At 45.7% G+C, this 25956-nt stretch overlaps 1 protein-coding gene across 2 annotated transcripts in view; it reads left to right on the top strand.

Moving 5' to 3' along the window:
• The window catches only part of LOC8040312 (caspase-1), a 32938-nt gene extending 18150 nt beyond the window's left edge, over nucleotides 1-14788 (top strand). For both annotated transcript variants that reach the window (XM_040212419.3, XM_040212420.3), the window contains exons 6-7: nucleotides 6695-6818; nucleotides 10460-14788. In XM_040212419.3, coding sequence (XP_040068353.1) covers nucleotides 6695-6818; nucleotides 10460-10698 — 363 coding nt within the window. In that variant the 3' untranslated portion in view covers nucleotides 10699-14788. The remainder of the gene's footprint in view (nucleotides 1-6694; nucleotides 6819-10459) is intronic.
• The last annotated feature ends 11168 nt before the right edge of the window (nucleotides 14789-25956 follow it).

Raw genomic sequence — 25956 nt, 5'->3', positions numbered from 1 at the left:
CCTCGGCAAGAGAGGTCTCGTGTACTGACCTTCGCACATCGTGCCTCCGCCAAAAAATGTTCACGCGTCGCAAGCATCAAGTTGGCGGGGGTCGTTGCCAAACTGCATACAATGTCGTTTCGTATTGAAAATCGCAGTCGCGAGGATGCCGCCGCCGTCGCACTCACGACGCCACCGAAGCAGCCGCGCAGCCGCCAACATAATCCTCGAAGCCGCCATTTTTTAACTGTGCTCGTCTTGGCTTTAGCCAACTTCTCATCACGAATCCTCCTTGGAGAAGCGCAAAGACTGTTTGCGTACGTGCGCTATTTCCGAGAAATAGCGCACGCTGAAATTGCACACGCAAAGCGCAAAACCTGTTTTGCGTTCGGAGCATGCGCAGTGGTGACGACGCTATTCTTTGCGTACACAAATCTTTAGCGTGCGCTATTTTAAAACTCCCTATTATTGACACGGGATGCATGCTCGGTGTTTTAAAGGGGCCCTGCAATCATATTTAAGCGTCTACCTTTTTTGCGGTTTCCACGTCTCTTGTGGTCCGGGCAAGCCAGTGGGCACGGAGACAGTAACTCAATATCAGTGCGTCATATTTTAATCGGACGACACAGAAACCTCCTCCACGTACGGGGGCAACCCGCGGTGCCGAAAGTGCGCAATATCTGAAGTCTTTGGTCCTGGGCTTACTAGCAGTCAGAGCCGCTAAGACCTTCTGTTTAGTCGAAATACAAAATATAAGTGGCACAAATTATTTAAATTTTTTTTATGAGAGTAGTTTTTGTTCAGTATTTTTGATCAGAAAATAAACAAATGCAGTTTATAAAGTACGGAAACAAGAAATACTCGTCGAGATACCCGCCACCAAGCAGTGGAAAAGGCGGCACATGCTAGAAAGGGGCAATGGGATCAGGCACCGATGAGCGGCGAGCGTAGAAAGGTCCCGGATGTATGCGGCGGCGCTGCAGTCGTATACGGGCTTGAGGATCCGACCGGTTCTGAGCGTTCCGAAGGCCTTCGACGAGCAGGTTAGGCTTGCGGTGCTGAACTGTGCCGTTTGTAACTCAAGCTTAACTGCAGCAGCTGTATGTAGAGGCAAGATGGCAATTTGAAAAGACTAGTGTATTTCTTGAACCTACTGCTTCTGTACTGTTCATTGGCTCGAGGGTTTAGGTGTTGCAGTCTTGCATACTGGGGAGAAAGTAATGCTGCAGAAGTTGTATCGGAAGCTTAAAGGGACACTGACAGGGTATTTATGCTCGCCGAGGTTTTTAGTTGTACGTGACATATGAGAGCTCAACTACCCAGAACAGAATTTGCAGCTCGAAATTCGGTTTCTCCCCGCCCGAAAACCGCCGATCAAGAACTGGCCGGTTCGAGTTTCGCTCACTCTCTTTTTCGCGGTCACGGGCCGTTTTCTAAGGTATCGATGCAACCACTAAATTTAATCAACGTCGTGGGTCACTGAAGGCACACACTCAATATTAAAAATAGAAAAAAATTTGAAACCCATTCTTTGTGGCTTCTAAAAAGCTGTAAATACGTTGATTGAAACAAAAAGTTCCACAGACAACCGGAAGCATTCTGTGCGTTCGTCGTTTCGCGTATCGTGGGACTCGCGGGGACGGCGATGGCAGCGGACGACGGGCGTGGGACCTCTATTTCAGAACTGTCGTTCGCGGTACCGGCGAATTCTGTCTACCGTTAAAAGAGAAATTTGGGACTGATCAAAAGAATTGGTATTCATCCCGTACGACACGCCCGGCCACCAAGCCGATTTGCACGAAGACGTCGCCGAGCCGTCGCTCCCTTCTCGTGGCTGAAGACATCGCTCGCGCAAACGTCAAGCACGACGTGTCTACCTCGAGTTGAATATGCACGCGTATGATTTCTTTACTAGGTGCGAATGTCCCCAAAGCGTGGTGCTTCCCGACTTCGACCCGGGAGTGCTTTTACTAGAGAAAAATCTACAGCAAACTTTCCAACTTACAGTTTACCGGCTGAATTATTACTAAGGAAAAAGATCCACTAGAATAGAGATGCCCAGGTAGCTCAGTGGGAAAGACGTCCGTTTCACACGCGGTAGGACCGAGTTCGATCCCCCGTGGAACTTTATTTTTTTTTAAACATTTTCCGATGTTTACATATCTTTTTCTTTTTTTTACAATCATCACTGAAGAAACAAACAAATGTTGTGGACGATACTTCGCTGAATTAAATGGTATGGGATTTCTGTTTTGACACCTGCAAACTCAATGTAATCACTTTCCACAAAATGCAAGGAGCATATAAATCAGGTAGCGTCCGCTTTCCGAGGTGCCCGTATATGTTCTACAGGAATTGCAGCCAGCCATTGGTCCCGATCCCGTTGATCTTTCGGAAACTCTGTCGCACAATGCCCCTTTTTTTTTCGGATGCAGGACATGTGAGCCAGCTCTTCACGCAACATCTTGGGTGTATTCTTTTCGGAGCCGATCATGGAAATTCCCACCACGGGCACTCACTACTCATCTCAAACTCCTCAATGTACAAAATAACTCATCTTGGAGTACAGAACAGCGAGCGGAACAATCATAACTGCAAAAGAATCGCACGGCGAGCAGTTCCTGCACGCCGCATCGCACGCCTCATGTCGTGTCGTCTGCTACCAAAAAGGAGAGAAAAAAAAAAAAAAAAAAACCGCACCACAGTGACTCGCACGGTCAAGTGTAGCCACGTGACTTCCGCCACTCACTCTCTTCTCTCCACTTCTCCGACCTCCGTCGGGTTTCGGTTTCGAGCAGTTGCGTCTTTTGGCTTTATTAAAAAAATATGCGACTCTGTTGCAAAATATTAATTGGGTAGTCCTCCGACACCATAATAAAACACCTGGCAAAAAATAAAAAAAAAATTTTTTGGGGTGTCAGTGTCCCTTTAATACTGCAGAGCCCGATTAAACATTTTTGGGCACCACGGTAAAACAGTGTGATCTAAAAAAACATAGCAACTGGTAGTGCCCTTGCGTGATGAGAGACAAGACGAGGAATGACTCTTGGGCAACTAGTATTCATTTCGTCTAAACTTTCATGGCTGTGTATTTATTCAAGTATGTGTTGACATTTGTTTTTGGTACTTCCAAAGTAGGGGTTGACCCGTAATTGGTGTCCAAGGAATGTTGACCTACAAGCATACCTGCCAACTCTTCCGAATTTTTCGTAAGATGTATGAATTGGGACTAATTTTACGATTTTACAAATCTTGATTCAAAATTTAAAAAAAAAAAAAAAAAGTATATGAAAAAATTTAAATCTTTTTTTTTTTTCTTACTTTTTTTTTTTTTTTTTTTTTTGTAAGGCCGTTGCTGGCGGTATTTTGCACCGCCCCAAGAGGGAGGTAGGTACCGTCCACGGCAGCGTCGTGGTTTTTACTATCCGTCTGTCCGGTGGCCACGGATTCAAAACCAATCCAAAGCCCAAAGACTTTGTGTGTTCGGCGTGTTCAGACGTGGTTGGACTAGGTTGGGTCTTTCTGTTTCGGCCAGTTTCGAGGCGAGAAGTGCGGCGTCTGTGTTTGTTGCACGTGTAATCTTAGCATTCCCTTGTCGCGGTGGCTTCGCGGCACAATGGCAAACTCCAAACCTCAAAAGAGATACTTTCAGGTGTTCCTAAGTTCTACACGTCCGAATTCCCGTGCTTTATGCCGTCCAAAAAGGGAGAGAAGTTTGCATTCTGTAGCACGTGCACGTGTGATGTAAGCGTTTCGCATGGTGGCAAGGCTGACATTAAGCTGCACATCGCTTCACGTAAACACTCCCCCTTGCGGCCGCGGGAGTTTTATGAATTTGAAAGCCCACAGGTTGACAGGTATGTACAAGTGTGAACAAAATATCCGAGCTCATCAAGCTTGCCGACGCGCTTTCTCGCATCCGCTGCTGCTCCTAGCGCGCCGGTGCAAAGTGGTGAAGCCCGAGGCACGCTTCAGTACACGGCTGCGAGCACCAGCGCTAGTGCTTGGCGCGAGCACCACCGCTAGTGCCGTGGCATGAAAGTACACGGTTGATCTGATGAACGCACAATCTTGTCGAGACCAGGAGACCCCGATTTCGTCCCGCCAGAGTGGCAGAACCAACCGTTAATTCATTCAGGCGTTATAAGTGATTTTCTGAAATTTTTAATGTTAAAACAGCGGCCGACAGAGCTTTTGAGTACATGGAGCTGAATAAGCCGAAAACGGGCAAAACCTGGCCATATTTTCCGATTGAAATTTTCAGAAAAATCACTTCTAAGTTTTGAATGAGATAACGGTTAGTTTGGAAACTTTGCAATCTAGTTCGAAGCACTAGCGCTATGTTTGGGCGGAGAATGAGCGTGATCGGCAATGCAGTTAAATTGTGTGGTGAAAACAATCCTGTAAATATTTTTGGGGATAGACGCTGTAGATAATAACATTCACAAAGTTTCTGTGTCTTTTTAAATATGCCAGGTGCACACATGCATCATCCCACCTTGAATCGGTGTTTTCCTCTTAAGCGCGTGACTGCAAATTCATATTTGTCAAAGTGTTGGCAGCGGCAGGTTAGCCCTGTTGAGCACGCTTCTTACTGCGCACCGGTACACTGCAAAGAAGCAACACCCGCAGAAGCGAGCTCTGCAAATGTTGCTTCTCCACACTACACTGGTGCTCTGTGAGAAGTGCGCTCAACGGGGCTGACCCGCTGCGATCAACTCTTCAAAATATATGAATAGCGCAAGTGTCTTGGAACCCCGGCCCACGGGCCAGGTTCGGCCCGCCGAGGCCTTCCGGCAGGCTTGTGGATAGCCTTGGTCCTACCGGCGACGTTCGGCTCGTGGCCCACTGCTGCCAACGCAGAAATAAGCACGCATAAAAAAGCAGTGCTGATACGTGCACCAAAAGGGTGAACGAAGATATCTGGAAGAACGAGTTAAAACTTAATTGAAATGCAGTTTTCTTGGCCGTATTATAATGTACCCCTGTTTCGTGTCTGTTTAACTGTGTCAAAATTTCTTTTGTATTCTCTCGTATATCATGCTTAGAGTCCTGTGTTGTAACTGTTGCATATTGTCATTGTCAAGTCAACTGTTCTCATTATTCTTCTGCTCTTTATGAATACGCGAAACTTCCTATGTGTGGTAAGTTTTCTGGGTCGCAATTATTTTGTAATGTCATAATTAGCAACATATTCAATTTCAAAATAAGGAATATGTGTTCGTCCACATTACTTCTTTTAACTTTAGTTTAAGATTTTGTATTTAGATGCATATTTATGTTTATTTATTTAGTATTTCCTCATTTATATTTACCGAATTTACTCGCATAATGAACACAGCCTCCAAAACAGGTACCAATATTTGGACTTTTTGTTTTTTCCCTCGCGTAATGAACGCATTTCCAATTTTTGGTGCCACGAGTCTCGAATTGCGTCCACTTTAGCTAGACAGCCAAGTCAATTTTCTTTAGCCGCCAAATGGTCAGGCCAAGCAAGCCAATCCCCTCTTGTAATTGCTGCATGCGGCCGCAATTGCATAGTTGTGGGAGTAATCAACCTTGAAACCGAGCGGCGCGCACACTTGACGAAGCTTAAATCGAGGAATTGCCCAGCCCCGGACATTCTTCGCCTATCAAACGCATTGATGTCAACAAACACGCCGTCGTCTGTGGTCTGCTTTCGGACAGTGATTGAAAGTGGTTAGGCTTAAGAACGGTCACCTTGCTCTTCGTGCTGAGTGAGCTTCGTAGGGTGCTATTTCTTCGGCAAAAGGTTTGGAATTTATACAGCATGGATTACTGTGGTGCGCCCACGACCAGCCATGGGCGCACCTCTGTCAGTGGGGGGGACGTGCCGCAGTACCCTGCCATGTGATATTGGCACCTAAAATGACATTTGCGCAAAGTGTGTAAATGCACAAATTTTACCCCGCATAATGAACGCTCGGCTCGCAGGGGTCGTAGGCCAAGCCGATGCCCCCCTCCCAACGCCCGAAATATGGGTAAATTTTTTGGAAAAAAAGTGTGTTTGTTATGCCAGTAAATACAATACTTGTTTATTTTCCAGCCCTCTGGACTACTACGGATCCCCAACCTGGCCCCTTAGCCAAAATGTTTGGAGACCCCTGGAATAGCATATTATTAGAAAAACTACTATTAAAAAATTTTAATATTCACACAATCCTGAAAATTTGACAGAGGTGCAAAAGTTACTTTGCCATGTGTCACCATAATTTCCCCGCTTCCTGCTATATTTAACTGGGAAATCGTGGCACGTGACAGCGCAACATTAGTGTTGCATAACATCACACTTTCCCCACTAAACTTAGTATGTAAATTTTCGCGTTATAATTCGAAAAACGCTTCCTTGTGACGTCACAATTTCCTCGCTATATCTAGCAGAGAAACGCTTCATGTGACATCGAAGTTTCCCACCTAGCGGAAAAATGTTTCCAATAAGTTTAGCGGGAAAATGCCCCATGGTGATGTCCCGTAACAAGACGTCACAGTTCTCCCCTAAACTTAGTGGACCATGACCGTACACCTTACACCCCAGAATCCACTTTCAAACCTCACCAGTAAATCCTATGGAAATGGAAGCCCGACTGAGAGGGGCTTCTGCATCTATGGTAGAGATGCATAAAGAACACTCATCCGTTCTCTAATTAACGTGACAGATTGCCTAGAAGCACGCATGTCTACTTCTGTGGCGCAGGCTTGCCGCGGCGACCGCCTGGACGACGGCGTTCCCGTAGTCGTGGACACCGCAGACGCGCCCACCCAGGTCTTCCGAATCCCGACCCACGCCGACTTCCTGACGTGCTTCTCCACTGTGCCAGGTAAACTTTCCTCCGGTTACGTGGAGGCCCGATTTCCTGGTGCTTTTTCGGCGTGGATCGGGTTTTTGACACCGAGAAAAATCGGGATAGCTTCTGTCTCGGTGGTTCTCAAACGGGGGTATGCGGACGCTCCGGCGTCTCCAAAGGTCTTCTTAGGCTCCCTGAAGCTCTTGACTTTCGTTCCAATAGAAAAGTAAATCTTTCATTTTTTCTTTTTTTTTAGTAATACCATTTGTTTTACGAAGATAAAGAGACCATGCTATGCAAACTATGTGCATTGAGTGAGTAGGGTTGACTTGTTCACCGTTTCAGGGCTTCGACGTCTTTTTGCGCAGAATTAGTTTTCTTCGTTTCCTACCCTTTTGTCATCATGATCGCTTAGTACCCCCCTCCCCTCTTGCTGGATGGTGCCCCCGTCGCTTTTGCTGATCCAGAAGGTGTCCCCAAAACATCGGTGGTTGAGAACCACCGTCCCATTGTGTCACCAAAATTGTAAACGTTGCTTTTGAGCCGCGATCTCGAAATTGTCCTCGGAAGCGTCGTTCCCAACATTATTTTTGGTTCCTTACCAGAGAATGCCATAGTGCCGGTGGTTGCCAGCCACGCTCTGTGCGCCTCCGCTAAAGGTATACAGTTGGTAAAGCCTAGAAAATGAGGCCTGCGCATTATGTCATCGATGGTGGCTTCTGGCCTACCCCAAGCTTTCAAGCATGCACATGCTGAAGGCGGGTCTCTGACAAAGCCGCAGACACGTTCGTCTCGGTGTCGCTGCACCATAGCATCGTGCTCGTTGCAAGATGCCGCGAGACAAGCCCGCGGCGATGCAAACGCTAGATGGGCGGGGCTGCATGAACCCGCCATACTCCCTTCACCCATAAGCTGGGACCGCAGTCAGTGCCACGAGCACGAGAGCACAAGGTCACCGCCTTGAAACGTCCTTCCGCAGAATGAGCGCTCGCGCTGGAAGTGCACGTCTGAAAGCCAGGAGCGCAAGGTAGCCCGCGCTCCTGGCTTTGCAAGTGCGGGCTACCTCACGCTTGCAGCTTTGGCTGCAGTCTCGGCAGAGAGGTGATAGGAGTATGGTGGTGATGTCAGAGGTGGAAGGGCGCTGGCCTTCTGGGTGGTGTGGATACAGTCCCTAGCAGCAGCAGAGGGAAGGCACATGCCTTAATCTTGTGAAGGCGTGGTCAATGAAGGTTAAATTAAAGCTTAATGAGCTCTAGCGGCATAGAAACGGAAGCCTGAGAGTTACCTCGATGACGTTGTGAACTGGAGTTGTTCTAAAAGGGCGCATTTGCCATGCCCATTCTGCTTGTGCATCATCATAAAGCTCCACGTTCATAATGCCATTAATGCGCCTAATCGAGTTACGAAAGCTTTTTATTGCTGGGTGTGTTTTAGCGCTGGTTTCGAAGTCTAAAGTGTCACAAAAGCAGGATAATGCGAATGGGTGTCTTACAAAAAATACCTTGTTCCCTGGCGATAATTTGCCACGGAACTCTCGCTCCTTACAAACCCACTGAAAAAAAAAAAAAGAAAAAAAAAATTATATAAACAGTTTGGTTAGGACAGGGATGGGCAAAATACATGCAAATATGTATTCAAATACAAATACAAAATACTTCGTCAAAAATGTATTTAATTACAAATCTAATTACATTTCCAAAAAAGCATTTAAGTACAAGATACAAATACAACCAAATGTATTTGGCCTCCTCCAAATACTTTTCCAAATACATTCCTCAAAATTTGCGTCAGCGACTTCAGGGCACCTGCAACGGGTTTCTGGGTATCTCATTTTAATTTTGCATCGCACACTCGAGAGTTAGTGTGCGAGGCTCTAGTAACGTAATAGAAATATAAATGTAATCAGCTTGGACGTAATAGGTGGAAAAAGTACAGAGCTTCAAGCAGCTTTTTTTTTTTTGGCGATTAAATTTTGGTATAGACCAACAAAGAACCGAGACTTCCAAGACGCGCAGCACTAGCTAGAGAATTTCTTATTGTTGCAACTCGCACCAGCTACGAAAATCTGGATGACCCGCGCATTTAGAATGTTCCAGGCAAAAATATGGATGGAAATCAGGCTGGAAAGCATCACAAGTTCTCACAGGCACTTATTTAGCCAGTCTGCCTGTGAACGTCGATTTCGTCACTATTCTTGCCCTGGACTAGCACCGTGATCACAAAGTCACTAAACGCTTGTGCTTGATTGAGAGACACTGCATTCGGTGCAGAACGTAGTTTTCTTCCTGCTCTGGACAGTGACAATAAATTTGAGGGATGTATTTTCGCCCACAAATATGTATTTAATTACAATTGTATTTGAAATACCCACGTTTTAGTATTTAAATACACACGTCAAATACATTACCCAATTTGTAATTAAATACAAATGCAAAATACAAAAAGTATTTAAAATACGTATTTCAAATACTTGTATTTGAAATACTGCCCATCCCTGGGTTAGGACATGTGTGCTTATAAATAAGTTTTAGGCAAAAAATTTTTTAGAGCAATATTGTTGGCATGAGACGCAATTTAGTTTGTAGTCACCTCCTTTCCACTTTTTTTCTCTCTCGGCCTTTCGGGTGCATGGAGGGAAGGTGGATCGGCTTGGCCATCACTTTGAGGTGGAGGGAGTGTATGACCATCTCGTTGAGGTGGAAAGAATATATGACCATTCCGTGACGAAATGGACTTTGCGTGCAGATTTTAAAATAAATCTCGCACCGTCAATATTGCTCTAAAAATTTTTTTTTTTCGCATTAATTTTATTTTTGACATGCATGTCCTAAAGACTGTTTAAAAATTTTTTTTTTCCTTTTCAGTAGTTTTTTTAATTAAGGGGGGACATTACCTGGGAATGTCAACTTATGAACCCTTCACCCAATCGCCGTGATTATTTGCAGTTGGTGTTTGTAGCCATATAGGAGGAGGGCATGAAAAGTTTTAGCCCTGTGAACCAATTTTATGAGGTTCTATACCCCAAAAATGAAGTAAGGCATAGCTTTGCATGGAATCTGCTCAATGAATCTATTGTTGAGAAATGGTGTTGATAACCACATATTTTTCTGGTGGAATGCACACTGGAATACCTGTGTGCCAGTTACTATGAAAAGTAAGTTCAGAAAATATGCATTTTTCAAGTGAAAATAAATTTATGAAAAAAAAAAGAAGCTTTTTCACATTTACCTAGTTTTGCAAATTACAATTTTTTATAATAAAGGAACATGAAAATGCCAAATCTAAGTTCATAGTAACCGTCTCCATAAAATTTGAGCATATAAGCCTCAAATATTAAGTCTCTAGCTGAACTCAGAAAAATGTATTCGAAATGTTCAAACCTCTACCTTTTCTTTACCATGAATGGACTGAAAATAATTAATAAAATAATAACTGTGCAATGTAAACAAAGGAAACTGTGGGAACACTTTCTAGATGTTGGTGGATGCAACTATGGCGGCAATATTCAAAATCAACTTTTTTTGCAGAAATTTTTTTTCTGGGTAGTGTCCCCCCTTAATCACATGGCCTACCACTGCAACGGGCGAGCGGCTCATTATAGTTATCACGGCTTCATGTTGCCGCAAAAGCTTCGTCTCCGAAGGTCCAAGCTCGCGAACCCCTCGACTGCGCAGGCTTCTACTCGTGGCGCAACACCACCCAGGGCTCATGGTTCGTCCAGTCGCTGTGCAAGGTGCTCCAGCAGCGGGCACGCAACACGGACCTCCTCTCCATGATGACGGTGGTGTGCCGCCAGGTGGTGCTCTACTACGAGTCCTCGGTGCCGGGGGACACCGTCATGGACCGCAAGAAACAAGTACCTTCCATCGTGTCCACCCTCACTCGCCTCGTCTATTTCCGTCAGAAGTCTTGAAGGGGCGGCGCTGCCGTGTCGACTGCCCTACTCTGTTTCGGCACGACCCGGTACGTGGCAGCTCTCCGCAGAGGGAGCGTGTAACGACAGCGCATCCCACTACCCGATTGGCTCACCAGGGCAGCAGCTTCCGCCCTTTGCAGAGTCATGCCAGAACAAAGCGTTGCTGCGCGTTCGTCATTTTTAGAAAAAACTGAAGCGTGTCATTTCCTGAAGACCCAACCGATTCTGTCCAATCTCATTTTGTTTTAACGATAACTGTAGAAAAGCGGGCTTCCTTTTGAAAAGGGCCCCTTGGGTATTTGAGTCCTACTGCTGAGCAAGATGGCTCCCCCCATTTCTTTTTGAGATTTTATGATGAATCACTTCGCTGTTACAAAAAGCAGGATTGCGACCTTGTTTTTGATTGGTTCATGTGGTTTCATGTTTCTGCAGTCTTAAGATTTATTGTAAAGCTCACATTGGGACCCAACAGCTAGCGTACTAGGAGCTATGAGAGACTGTGGAGCATCTTTGTTGATTTCAGATATTAGACAGAGGTGGACCACAGTCCGGGTTTCTTTTGTCAGACCGCAAAAGACGCCAGACCCCTGGCTGTCACGGCCGAAGCGAGTGGAAGAGGACCGGGGGTGTTACTGCCCGATGCGCCGCATAGGGCAACCGTTCTGGGCTGTGGGGGTCGTCTGCGACACTCGGATGTGCAATCTGGAAAAATGAACAATATGCGGAACAAATCTCGGATTTATTCTCTCCGTTTGCTGGGTTAAACATCCTTGTTTTTGTCCTTCGATGCATTCCTTCGTCCCAGTGAAGTGGGTAAAATCCGACATGAAGAAGGGGTACTAGCAATCTGAAACAGCCAATGTTGTATCCCTCCTTCTACAGCTACACCTATTAAAGTGTGTACACTCCATTTCCCGAATGTCTCCCGGACGCTGCCATGCTGTTTGCCAGCGGGCGCAATCGGCGACGCCTACGATTAGAAAACGCGGCCGTCTGGGTCACGACTCCGGGGAGCTTGGGCAAAGTCGTCTTGCTCCGTCATGAACCGCTTCGACGTTTTCGGAGGACAGAACAGCGTTTCCTGCGACTTGAGATTATGCTCCAGAAAACTGGCAACAGTGGTTTTAACCTCCAAGATGGTCGAAGTTTCGTTATTCCGAAGCGTTGCTTATCAAACGGCTTTAGCTCCAGCTTTTCGTCTGGGCACCATTCTTGGGCAGCGTTCCAAATCGGTCCTCTCCAATTACAGGGAAGCCGTCCGTGGAGAGGCGAGCTGGGTGCGTAGGGCGTATTTAGCGTGAATTCGGCAGTTTGGCGTGTTTTGGTCGTGCGAATTGGGACGAAAGAGCCAACCTTACCGCTCAAGTCGGTGCTGCAGACACACACACATTTCGTCGCAGTTTCGCCTTATTTGTTGTGCGAGAAAAACGGAACTACATGACTTAATTTTTGATTGGCTGCTTCATGCCCTACGTTCAATGTGCCTTGTCCGGTAGTGTTGGCTTTCTTAATTAGTTGGTACCTGCTTGACATTCTTTTATCTTCTGGTTGGTTGTATCGTGACAAAAGCATTATAGTGTGGAGAAAACCCCGTTGAATCTTCGTCTCTCGTTTTTTTATACAGTTCAGCATTGGGCCTGGCATTGTCTTTGTAGTACTGTTGTAACTTTTGTCTCGCAAAGAACTTTACGAAATTTCCGGTCTTGTTTTTGGAAACAGTGTGGATGCTCTGGACACGCTTCAAACTTTTTCTTGATAGCGTGAAGTTGCCATATTTATGAGGGAATGTACCGCTGATTTTCGGAGTCCTTTTTTGCTGTGATACTGAAGTTCAGGCAGTTTTAAAATGTTGTATTCGTCCGTAGTGTCTAAAAGAATTGACGATTTTGGTAAGCGTGCCATTTTGTTTCGAACAAGTTGGACGATCGTGGGTCTAGCACGGCTTCGGTAACAACAAGTTTATATGTGTGGGCTTTTTTAATTTGACATTGAATTTCGGCACATTTGAATTCGTTTTGTCCAACTACATTTGACTCGTACACTCCGAGCCTGCTTGACCACATGCTCAAGGAGGGGCATTGTCGTGGCTGTGAGGAACTTGCAAATTCTCCCCCACGGTCGGAGACGAGTTTACTGTGCTGGGAATTTTTCATCGAGTCACGAGGGGGCCTTATATTCTGGAACTATCTTGCTGCTGCCTTCTATTGCTCACTTTTGTCTCGGAACTACCGGGGACATTGTATAACGGGAGTGCCTTCAACGTTCAGACTGGTCTGCATTTTTAGCTCACGCACTTCATCTTCTAAGGCAGTACTCACCCTGCCTGTTCGATGGCAGTCCGTCGTGAAGCGACTTCTCAGGTCCGCTGGCGCTCGTTCCCAAGTGTCTTTGTTTCGTAATAATCTAGTGCTAGCAACACCAAAGGAGAAGCAACTTTACCTTGTGGGGAGCGTATAGTCTGGATTCCTTTTTTGAAAAAGCGACGAGCACAACTTAGCCTCGAAGACAGCCTCCGAGGAATGACTTGAGCAATTCAGGCTTAGTACTGGTTTGCTTAGACCGTTATTCTGGCAGCCTCCCTAGTTATGCTAGTATTACACCAACCGGCACTCTTTTGATACAGATGCCCGTCAGCTCGGCAAGAGTTAGGAGCGGCGTGTCTTAATTTCGGGCATTTTGTATTTCATTGTCTTTCGGAATGGGTGCCACCAAGTACCTTATTGGTAGATTTTGGATGGCTGAACGTTTCTATAGTCATTCTCGAAAATTCTGCGGAGCATTGTGCTCGTACGATAAGAGCAGTGTGGAAAGCTATGCTGTGCACCTCCGTCGTTGATAGCGCTGCACAGGACTTGCAAGACGAAGTATATAGAAGTTGCTTTTGTATAAATTTGTTCTTCCTTCCCTTTATCACTTTTGTAAAGGGTTAGAGAGGAGAGTATTTTCTTGCTTTGAAGTGCTGCATGAAGATCTTTGTGGTGCTTTACTCTAAATGATTGAATAAGCATTTGCTCTTTGGAGTGGATGGTTATTTTTGTACTGCGCTCGACCAACGCCTTCTAGAAAAATAAGGCCCGCACTCCGGCTTCATTACGTCACTGTAGTAGACCATTGCACGGAGGAATGGCACAGTCGGCTTGGCTTGTCCGACGCACTGGCGGAGTGGCACATACTTTCATATGGGAATGCTAGCGTGGTTATTATATGTGGGTTACAGGAGTAATCAAATTACCGTATTTTCCAGGCTATAGTTTGCGGCTGTACATGTTTAAAAGTTTATATTTCTGGCTGTGCAGACTATCTATCCGTGGGGACTAAACAGGAATTTTATTTTTCAAGATCATTCATTGTGAGGAGACGTGACGAAATTTGTGAAGGAGAGAGTATGTTAATGATGATTTATGTATAATACAAGCTTCTTTGTGAGCTAAGAAATCAGACATCTGTCAAGGTCTTCCGTGTATGAGAAGATTTTCCTGTCGACTAAGTACCAGGTGCGGATATGCACGGTGGGCAGACCATGTAAGCAAAAACTTTTGTTTTGGCCTAGACTGGCCCGCTGCGGACTGTACACTGGGCGCGGACTATAGCCCGGAAAGTATGGTACAACTGTTTAGCTTTAGAAATGTTCCAACAAAAACCGTTACAATGACTGACTATAGAATAATGAAGTGAAAACTGAAAGCTCCCCCTTCATCATGTTGAGCAATCTTCTTGGCTTTTTTTTTTTGTGTGTTTTTACAGTCCACAATAAAATTATTTTGTCACTTTAAACTTTTACTCACCAATGGCAATAACGACACACAAAGTCAATAAAACTGTGTAGTGCACCCGGGCAGGCTGGCGAGCTTTGTTGCAAGTGTTCGGCGGTGAAGTTCGCTTACGCTCCATGCATGGCCTACAACTAGTGACATAGCTGACATCGCGAAACTTGCGTGCGGGTCTCAAGGTTCTAGAGGGTGTTGGCCTAACCCCTGTACTTCTGTGCGGTGGTTTGTGGAAAGCCATCAAAAAACCATCTGGTCTGCAGGATATGAAAGACATTTGTAGCGACTTTTATTCTAATAAAATTGTGAGTGTCCTGGAACTTCTCAGGGTTGTGTTGTGGCTTCCACTCCATTTCTGCCCTGTGACTTGCATGAAATTTTGTTTTACACAAACTGCAGACTCACTGGCAGACTATTTCGCCTGTGGGCCAACATTATGTTAGTGATCAGTTTTACAGAGTTTTACAGTCGAGATCCTTACGATTTATGCCGTAGTAATGTTTTTGGCGATAGATGCAATTGCTCTTTCATGCGGCACTAATATTGTCAGAAATATGAGGACTAGCGTGCAAGATTCAGTAATAACAAAAACCCCTTGTGCTCCTTTTTTTAGCGAGGGTAGTTCTTTTGTATCAGTGGACACTAAAATTGGGGTTCTGCATTAAATGTGAATACCAATGGAACCCAAGAAGTAACACGCAAACCAGTTTTATCGAAATCGTGGAAATCTGAAAAGCTCGAATAGGAGCTGACCTTCAATATGAAAAACTCGTGCTTCTCGGAAAGAAACATTAATATACAGCTTTATGTTACACTGACCCGGAATAAAATGCCCACTTTATTCACGAGGCCTCTTTACACAGCTTAGAGGTTTGGTTGAGACACTTGGTCAAACCTGTAAACACCAGCCATTGATCAAATTGGGCACGAGCAACTTTGAATGTAAAAAGCTAGATCAGGCAACTGGAATGCCAACTACAACACCACGTTTACCAGTTTTAAAAGGAGGCACTCACTTGATCCAATGATGTTTTAGACAACGCCCATGTTTCACCAATAGCGAATAGTCGGCCGCCAAGAAGCAGCGTTTACGGGTGAGCCAGGTGGGTTGCCATTTTTGTAATGAGCTACCGCAGACTGTCGCTGCGAAGCGCCATAAGCGCAGCGCAAGGGGGGGGGGGGGGGGGGGATTTGACTTACGCGCTTCTGTTATGTGCTAAACCGTTGACTCGCTCAAATGTCGCTGTTTGCTAAAACGTCATTCGCTCATGTGATAGGGACCCTAAAATAGATCTCGTCTTCTGGTTTTTAAGCCATTAGGATCGAGTCAGTACACCCTTTGGGAGGGAAAGAACACAAACGGGAGATCGTTGATGAGATGAGGGATGCAAATATACCTAAAGATTGTATGATTTTACTTGCATTTTCTTTTTTTGCTCTTATAGGGGGCGTGCTGTCTTTACCATGTATTTATTGAGCTCGGCGAACATTAGATATAAGATAATCAGCGGAGGAAATCTGTTAATTAACTTGAACTGTTGGTTTTAGGATCATATTGCAATTGTAGTATTGATGGCAATTACTATTGGGAGGCCACATCAATATAAAAAAAAAATTTTCAAAAATGTAATGGTGTTTCAGATATTAATCAACTTCCGCATTCTTTTCCCCTATTAAGAATTTTGCAATAAAAGTGCCGCAAGCCCAGCCCACAGAGACGCTTACAAGAGTGACGGTCATTTCAATCACATCGTCACTTGTGTCATCGGTGCACCCAACGTTGATACTGCCGAGATCATGACAACATTATTGAGACGACTATGTCACTCTTCCGAGCTTGCAGTGTTCTTCAGTGCAATTCTTAAATCGGGGGAATATTATTTTATTAGTATCTCAAATACAATTGCCTTTTCTAAATTATTTTTAATTGTACTGCCATTTATTAGTAATTTCTGTCAATACCGCAATTTCAACATTAACCCTAAAACCAAAAATTTTAAAAGTTAATGAAAGAGCAACTCTGGTGAATATTTTATTTTTTTGAAAATTGAGTTACAGTTGTTTTTAGCGAGAGCAGTGTCCCTGAATTACATGGTATAGTTTTTTTCGATATTGCACGGTTTTATAAATATCACGGCTCAGTTTGGTTTTGGGCGTCTACGGCAAAACCTAGACTGTCTGCTAGAGGAATGGTAATGCTGATCGTCAGCCGTACAGCTGACGAGCAGTGTCATGAAAATTGGGACTCCGTCCCACATGGTTCCGCCCAAAGTCTCAACCCTGTCTCCCAGTGGGTCCGGTGCTGGGGTAACGCCGAAAAGGTTTGACCAGAGGAAAATTGGCGACTTCTTCGTCGGGGGGAAGATTATGCTAGGTGGCGCAAGCTACCGACCGTTGCAAAGGGTAGAGCCATTAACATCCATTCATCTAGCCGCGACGTGACGTCACCGTGGTGCTGCTGCCGCGAACTGATGCTGGTTCATGGGCTCTTGACGTGGGCGACTTTCCAACGGAGCTTCACAGACCGCCACCAGGCCCAATCTTGAAATTTGTTCATTCGTTTTAAAATTTGTTTTCTTGGCTTTTCTGTCGGCAGTCCAGAAACACTGCTCTAGACCAGTGTTTCTGGGCTGTGGGCACAACATAGACCAGATCTAAGCAAAGAAATAAGTCCACACATTTTGGTCACGACACATTACCGTGAGTTGAAGTGTCATTTGGCGGAAAGCCCTGCGGGGCATCCGCTTTACGTCCGGCAGATAGCTACTTAACATCCTGTCACACGTTCTTGAAACCCGGGTTAGCCCCGGTTCCTCCATTTCAGGAATTGCTAAAGAGTGTACATGTCGCGTGTTAAAGGGCAACCTTGGTCCATGTTACATGGATCGGAGCATAAATGCCATAAAAACCTCGGCGAGCATAAATTCCCTGTCAGTGTCTCTTAAAGGGACACTGACAGGGTATTTATGCTTGCCGAGGTTTTCATTTGAACATGACCAGCAAGAGCCCATCTACCCAGAACACAATTTGCGGCTCGAAATTTATATTCTTTCTGGCCGAAAACTGCCAATCGAGAATTAGCCAGTTTCAAGGGCGGTCACTCTCTTTTCCAAGGTTGCGTGTCATTCAAACTAATGCATACCAAATTAAAGAACCCTGGGAAGTACCCTCTTTAGATTGCAACTCTTAGGTGCCGTTTTGGGTTGAGAGGCGTCGCCGTCAACGTAACCGCGCTAGATTTAGCAGGAAAATTGACGTCGCGTGACCTCAACACCAATTCTGTTTCCCCGCTAAATTTAGCAGGGAAAATGACGTCACATGACTTGGTGTCACGTCGCCTATGAACAAATTCAATTCTCCGCTAGATTTAGCGGGCAAATTGACGTCATGTGACCTCAACAGCAATTCAATTCCCTGCTAAATTGAGCTTGAAAATTGTTGTCATGTTACCCCAACACCAATTCAGTTTTCCCGCTAAATTGTGGGGGGAAATGACGTCACATGACGGTGTCGTGTCACCTATGAACAAATTCAGTTTCTCCGTTAGATTTAGCAGGAAACTTGACGTCGCAGGACCTCGACACGAACTCAATTCCTCGCTAAATTTAGCAGGAAAATTGACGTCGCGTGATCTCGACCCCAATTCAGTTTCCTCGCTAAATTTAGCAGGGAAAATGTCGTCGCATTACTTGGTATCACGTCACCTATGAACAAATTCAGTTTCTCCGCTATATCTAGCAGGAAAATGACGTCACGTGCGGAGTAGGAGGAGGAGCAAAGGAGGACGAGGAGCAGAGTGGGAGGAGGAGCATACTCTCCCCTCGTCCTCCTCAAGAGCTGCACTCTAATTTCGCGTTACACAGTTGTAAAAACTCTTAACGCGGCCGTACAGCGACCAAAGTACGGAACATACTTTGCCCACTACTTTTAACCAGCTTAGTAGCAGGGTATTTAACTTGGCAGTATACACCTTTCTAAAAACCGCTCCTAGGCCGCCGCCATGTTGCTGATGCGGCTGGTGCAACTCTTGCGCCCTCTATCAGCTAGAAATTTTCTGCCACCCTCTTGGACTGTAAAGACTTGCTCATCAGTTCTCTACCTACGTTCTTGCAGTTTTGCATTCAAAGTTTTCTCGCCCCTCTTGAAAGTTTCCACTTAATTTTTTTTTATGCGTGCTGGTTACCCTTTTTGTGTTATCTTCTATTGGGAGAAATAAGGCTGGTAAGTGCCTGACATTCAAGCTGTTCTGCTCGACATTCACGGGAAACGGAGGAGGTGAAGGACGTTGAACAACCTTTGAAGGGATTTTGCGAACATTGTTCTCCCCCCTTCCAGAGATAATCCGCGTAGAATCCTCAGTCATCTCCAAAAATGGTTGTCCGGGTTGGGGTGGGAAACGGGTCAGTCGCGTTCGTTCCTTTGTCTTGGTGCTGTGCTGTCGTGAAAAAAGGAAGCTCTCCTTGAAACGTGCCCCAAAACGAAGTCATCTTGGATTCCGTCCGATCGTCAAGATGTGACTGTCGTCCACTGTGACTGTGTTATTTGAGATCTTTCTCAAATAAAATCTTTTCGGATAACGCTGCATCATGTGGTACGTATGATATATTGTTCAAATTGTTTGAATGTTAAAACTTGCTAAACTGTATGTCCCTGGCCTGTCCATCAGTAAACACGTTATTTGTGAGCGTGAAAAATGCATACCTTCGGTTATTTTCTGCTGTCAAATATTTTCGACAGCTAAGTGCTCTGTCATTTGACATGCGGTTAATCGTGCGGCGCCGTCAAAACTCATCGTAAAAAAGAAAAACGACCGCTAACATCCCAGTCGCATATTTGTTCTGTCACGCGCGTACCCAACAAAAATAGTTTACAGTTTTTTTTCATCTTTTTTTTTGCCTTTTGGATTTTTTAGATGTGGTACAATGCTTTCTTCATGTCCTAGGGAAAATACATTCACCATAAAACACAAAATGCAGTGGGAAAAGACGAAAATCTAGCCGCTAGCAGCGTTTCTGCACCTACGCAGGCTGTGCCTGTCGAAATCACAGTCCACTCGTTTAGGGTTAGCAGGTGAGAGTCTAGCCTCAAACCCAGTGATTGGGCTCGAAAACGGTTTGCTGCCCCTGGGGTCGAGTGTTTCTTGGAAAGGTGTATACTGGTGAGCATCTTATGGGAAATGTTTATTTCATACCCAATTGTCCACGTTAAGCGCCAAATTCTGTTGAATTGATGTTTTCTTTAGCGTTTATTTCAGTGAGGTTCTAACTTTTTGTGTAATATGCCTTTACTATTGTGTGAATTTCATCTGATGTGCTTTTTTTTTGTAATTTGTTTTAGTGCACAGTTCTTAGGCGTCCATTTCCGGTTTGAACAGCTTCATCATTGGCATAACTGCGCATTGTATTATGGGAAGCTTCCCATAATGACGTCAGAGTTCCGCTAAATTTAGCAGGGAATAATTCCCCGCTAAGTTTAGCGGAAAAAATACCTCGCTAGATTTAGTGGAAAAAATTCCCTGCTGAATTAAGTGGGAAAAATCCCTGCTAAATTTTGCAGAAAATGTTCCCCACTAAATTTAGTGCAAAAATGTCCCCGCTAAACTTAGCAAAATAAATTCCCTGCTAAATTTAGCGGAAAAAATTCCCCGCTAAATTTTGCAGAAAATGTTCCCCACTAAATTTGGCAGAAAAAATTTCCCCACTAAATTTAGCGGAAGAATTTCCTTGCTAAATTTAGTGGAACAATTTCCTTGTGAAATTTAGGGGAAAAAACTTCCCCGCAAAATTTAGCGGAAAAAATTCCCCGCTAAGTTTAGCAGAAAAATTTCCCCGCTAGCGGAAAAAAGTTTCCCGCTAAATTTAGCGGGGAATTTTTTCCGTTAAATCTAGCAGGAAATTTAGCGAAAACTTCACCACTAAATGGGAGGGGAGCAGGAGAGGAGGAAGGGAGGGTACGGATGAGGAGGAGGGGCATACCCTCCTATACGTACCGTCCTCTCCCTTTCCCTCCTCAAGAGGTGCGCTCTAATTTGGAGTTCAAGAAGGTTGTAAACGTCTTTCATTTTTTCATTTATGTATTGCGCACATGTCATCTTTTAGTTTCATAAAATTTCTTTTGGTGCCTATTTTACGACTGCTGGTCTAAGGGCGACTCCACTTCATTTTTGTTTTTGAAAAAACGATGCAGTCCTCTTCAATACCACCCAGGAAGACCATATGTCAAATATTACGACGGAGTTCGGTCTAAATGTTTCTTAAACAGTCCGGCAAACTTTGCAACTCGCCAAGTTGCCGAGATCGGCTGACTCGAGTGGGTGAATTGTGGCGGTGACGCAACCAACAGCGAAGTCAAGGCTATGGCGTGGGCGTAGCCAATATTGAGCTAAACGCCATCGCCATGGCCCTCTTTTGCTTATTTTTACTACTCCGGGAAAGCGTAATGGGTGACGTCAGCAACGTTTCCTCTCGGCACTCAGCGGTGTCCACGTGACTGGCGCCGTTTGGCCGCCCCGCCATGGTCGCACCGTTACGGCCGTCTCCCATGTCACAACCACTGTCGTCGTCTCACCATTTGTGATTATTGTCTCTCGGAGTTTCGTCCACACTACAAACACTATGTCCTCAGACTCAAAGGAGCTTTGCAGAGAAGTCCCAGAGGGCCAATTGCATGAGACAGTCCCTTCACAAGTAGCTCGCTGCTTCTCAAGTTTCTGTGGCATAATCCTTGCAGACAGATTGTGCACCATTATCTAAATACTTCCTAGAGTGCTAGCCAACAGTTTCTCGTTACGCTTCTTTCATATATTTTGTTGGGTCTATTTGCATGCCTTATGTCACGTTGTCAGTGTACTGCTTTTGTGCATGACTGCTCGCCAGTGTATTGTGCCTGAAATAAATAGTTTGTAAAGTGTGCAAGGATGACGACCAGTCATACACCAAGGAGTTTTAGTGTCGGGTCTGCTGCATATAGTCGACCATGCTGATCACCTGAGACTATCTTAACTCATATTTTCCTACCAGTTTCAGAAAAATTAGGCATATCATAGTTCGACTGCACATATGGCTCAGGGAAGGGCGTGCGGCCAGAAGAGCCCATATTCTGTAATGATAATTAGTGCATCTACAGCCTCGCAAGTGGGTAACACCACCAGGATTTGAAAAGACCAGAAGCTGAGATAAAAGTGCTTATTTTTGTAGCTTCTGGAAAAAGATACCACCACCAGGATTTGAAAAGAGGACAAACTGAGATGAGAGTGCTTATTTGTGTAGGTTCTCAACATGCAGTGCATCTTTTTGCAGCTCCATTTTGAAATCCTGTTGCTGAAGCAATGTCCATACTGCCCGATCGGTCTCCCTTCATCCTATTCACCATGGTGGGTGCCAGTCGGGCCAGCTTTCTGTAGTCGCAATTGAGAGATGGAGGTCAGGAAGGCAAAGCCAGTGCTTGAAGTATGTCTAGCACAGGCTCCAAGTTACTTGGGCGTGGCTATCGGCGGGTTGTGGACATGTGTGCATACTATTCATTGCAGACATTCTAAGGTGAGCATAGCTAGGACAAATCTGACACCGGGGCTATGTTCGACAAATGTTTCGTTTCTCCTAAAAAGAAACGGAGGTGACGATATCGCGTCTGATTGGCTAGATCCTCAAATGACGAAAGTTCCCTCTTTCATCGTTTGAGCCTGTCACCAATCGGAGGCGATATCGTCACTTCCGTTTCTTTTTAGGAGAAACAAAACATTTGTCGAACATAACCCACCTGCCGTCGCACATCACATAGAGGGCATATGTGCATACCACATATTGCAGGGGCTAAACTAAGTACAGCAAAGACCACCCTTGATATCTGCCATAGCACACACATCGGCCAATTTATTCACGCACGTGCCCAATCGTCGCTGCAGGTGAAGACGATGACAGCAGATGGCAAGTCGGCTTTTGGGATGTTTCCTCACACTCCGCTTCATTCGCTGAATTTGTAAAATAAGCACTACACTTGGCATCAGCTTTTTTGTGTTCCACTGTGGGCGGTAGGATCACAGGTGTCGGCAGGATTTTGTCTGGGGGGGGGGGGGGGGGGGCAAACTGACAGCCCTTTTTGGGCATGTGCACTCAAAAGGAAAGGGGGGGGGTCCCACAGTAAAATACAAAAGACCTAAATACAGCTTGCAAGATACACACATTTTTTATGGAACAATTATTTTAAAAAGTACAATGCATCAATAATTTTAACGTAAAAACGAAAACATTTTTGTAGATACGTACAGGCAAAATAAAAAAAAAAAAGAAAAAACATTTGGTATATGTCGTGGGAAAACAACAGAACAGCCCACTTAGTGTATAATTCTCTCAGAGATAAAAAAGCCCAAAGATTTTATAGACAAGTTGCAAGTCACAGCAATGAACAATACTTTTTTATTTCCATATTGAACAGTATTTGACGTTTATACAAGTTTTTAAAAGCTACGTCCCAAGTTGGCCTCTGCTCAAATTTACAACTCTAATTTTCTGCACAAAATTGTCTTCGCTCGTAATATTAATTCGAAGCATTTCCCGGGTTGTGGTCCGTGTAAGACATCTGAAAGCTGCGTTAGCTGTGTTGGAAAGCTAGCACTGCGGGGCTACCGCCGGAGGGTTAGTTGCCATTGTAACTTTCTGTATTTCCTCGACGCGGGTTCCCTTAGCTTGCCATGCTCGCTCTGTCTCATTTCAGAACTGGAGCAAAATTTTAGCCTGCTGGTTCCTATCTTTATATTGGTTATTACATATCTGATCAAGCTCAGCTTTGCATGAACACTCCCACAGTTAAAGGGCAACTCCGGTCCACACTTTCGATTTTGGGATTATGACTGTTTTTAGTGCAGTCAGGGTCACTGAATTGCAAGGTGTAATTTTTTTCTCGTTATTGTGCGTAGTTTTAAAGATATCGACGCCTCAAAGATTTGTTTGGGGCACGGCCATCGAAACCGAAACTAAGCGCTCGAGGCTCCGGCAACACTGGAAATCAGCCGCTATGTGAACGTGACGTCAGGATCGTTCTCGTTCAACAAGTACACAGGCCGAGCGGCACCTACCTCTGTTGCACTAGCCGTCTAAAGATAGGAGGTAAGCTGATTTTGTTTTAATTTTGTATACGTGGTAGTTATCTAGCATATGTAGCAAGAGTTAGTGTGTAAACCCAAAAGCTAGCGACTGGAAAACCTGTGAACTCGTACGATGCTGTACTCGGCGGCCGCCGCCGTGCGTGCGCTATGCCGTACTCGTCGCTTGTATACCCAAAAGCGAGCGACTGGAAAACGAGTGAACTCGTTCAGTACCGTACTCAGCGGCTGTCGCCGTGTGTGCGGTCTTCCGTACTCGTCGCTAGGCCTAAATTGTCATCGGGGCTCCATGGATGGAGCGGCGTTGCTCTACGCCGCGCTACCAGTGACGCACGGTACTGGGGGCCCTCTCGCTTTCGCGCTACGGGTCGGTTCCAGACAAGAAGCTTCGAAGCTCTCCGGCGCGGGCCGCGACGCCCGAACACACGTGTGCTTGGCTGTACACGTGTTTTTTTTTTGTTCTTCATTCCTTGGGCGCGTAAAAGCCGAAGTCTAAAGTCCACTTGTCGAACAGCGTTCACCCACACCTTCTCCAATTTCCGGCCCGTTAGAAACTCGTGAAAAAGCACCTCCGTGTTGCGCAGCGGGTTGTTTGAGCAGCCCACAGCGCTACAAATTGCGCTCAGCATCTTTCGAGGAACAGCTGGGCAGTCTTGGGCGCTCCGAGTTGGAGCACCCAGGATTCCAAAACAAGTCTTGGAGTCCTCACAAGCAAATAAAACAAAAGGCTATACGCCTCGCAAGTGGGCTCATTTTCGCCTTCTGCGCACGAGAAAGGAAGTAGCGGTGACGTCATAACGCCGAGCCCTGATTGGCTGATCGCGATCCCCTATCTGACCGTCGTCTGCTCCTTTGCAACGTCGTCTGCGTCTGTCTTACCTTTCCTGCGACTTTCGGAAGTGCAGGTCTTTACGAGCGAGCTTGACTTCGCCTTTCAGAGAGGGCAGGCGAAATAACTCGAACGGCACGTTGTTTGTGTCTAACAACTAGCAGACGCGCATTAAGGAGGGAAGTCAAAGGACTCACTGGCGAGGTGTCCCGAGGCGCCGAGGTTTGTTTGCTAAGAACCAAGAGGTGAGCGTTGTAGTGTCCGCAAGTTCCCTCCCAAATCCTTTTTCCCTCCTTTCGTGTGCGGCGAGACCCCTCATTCTTTAACGGCGTCGGCGGGTTGGCGCAGTTAACGTCATCTGCTTTACGTCTGCTATTCAAAGCGATGGCTGCTTTACCTTTCCTGCGTCTGTCGGAGATTCACCGCTTTTTCACCGACGAGAGTCATCGTTGCCTCGGGAAACAAGGAGATAACAAGAGGATGAAATTGACCTCTTAATCTAAAATTGAGGTCAGCGATCAAAGTATAATACGCGAAGGGTTCACAAGGGTCGCGCGGGCATATTCCATTCAACACGCCAGCCGGTCGTGGGCAGACGGTCGCCGAGTGGCTGCTAGGCCTAACTGCCGAAGCTCGCTTGGTCACGTTCGGTGGAATCGTGGCCGTTGGTGCTTTTCCCGGGAGTTTGTGGATCCAGCGTTCTTGTTCGTAGAGGTCCGTTTCAAGTACTTTTTGCTTTTTTCTTGCTGCTTGAAGTCGGGACGCGTGAGAAGCGCACGTAGAAAAATAAACGTCCGTGGGTCGTCGCGACCGCGACGCTGTCGGCCATGCTGATTTGATCGTAAGAAGTGCGTAAGACGGCTTTGGAGTTGTTGTAGGATTTCGTCGTAACCTGCGCAAAACTTACGAAAATTTCGTTTCGTGAATACGAATTTGTTCTAAAGTTTTGTCTTACACACATTTTTGGCGTAAGATCATTTCGTGAATCTGGCCTCTGCACTTCCGAAAGTCGCAGGAAAGGTAAGACAGACGCAGACGACGTTGTGAGCAGACGACACTCAATATAGGGGGTCGCGATCAGCCAATCAGGGCTCGGCGTTCTGACGTCACCGCTACCCCCTGCGCAAGAAGCAGACGAACTTGCCCTCCGCATACCGAAGCTACACGGGCTACGGATAAAAACAACGGCTAAACACGCCAATCACAAGCCGAAGAAGTGGTGTTAGCGGCTCAAAGAAGCGTACTCCGCACAATGCCCGGACCGGAGGAAAAAAAGAGGGAATGAAACTGACGTCACGGCCCAATGTTGCTTTAGCGATCGGCAACCCGCTGGCCACCCGCTAAGGAGCAGCGGCTCGCGGCCGGTCGCATTTTTATTATCGGCATTAGTTGAGAATGCGGCGTCCCACGGCTGTAATATTTTGGCTGGGGTCGTATTTTGTGTCACTACAGCGATACTAGTAATTTATTTCATTTTGAGTTTTGGCAGGAGTTGCCCTTTAAAGAAGAGTTTGACGTACCTGTGAGAGTCGAGTTGAGGGCAAAGCCAATGTCCAGCT

The sequence above is a fragment of the Ixodes scapularis genome, unplaced genomic scaffold (genome assembly GCF_016920785.2).
Source record: "Ixodes scapularis isolate PalLabHiFi unplaced genomic scaffold, ASM1692078v2 PGA_scaffold3__209_contigs__length_174095766, whole genome shotgun sequence".
In the NCBI taxonomy this organism is placed as follows: Eukaryota; Metazoa; Arthropoda; class Arachnida; order Ixodida; family Ixodidae; genus Ixodes; species Ixodes scapularis.
Note: the sequence above shows the minus strand (reverse complement) of the source record. Positions and strands in the feature narration are given on the sequence as shown.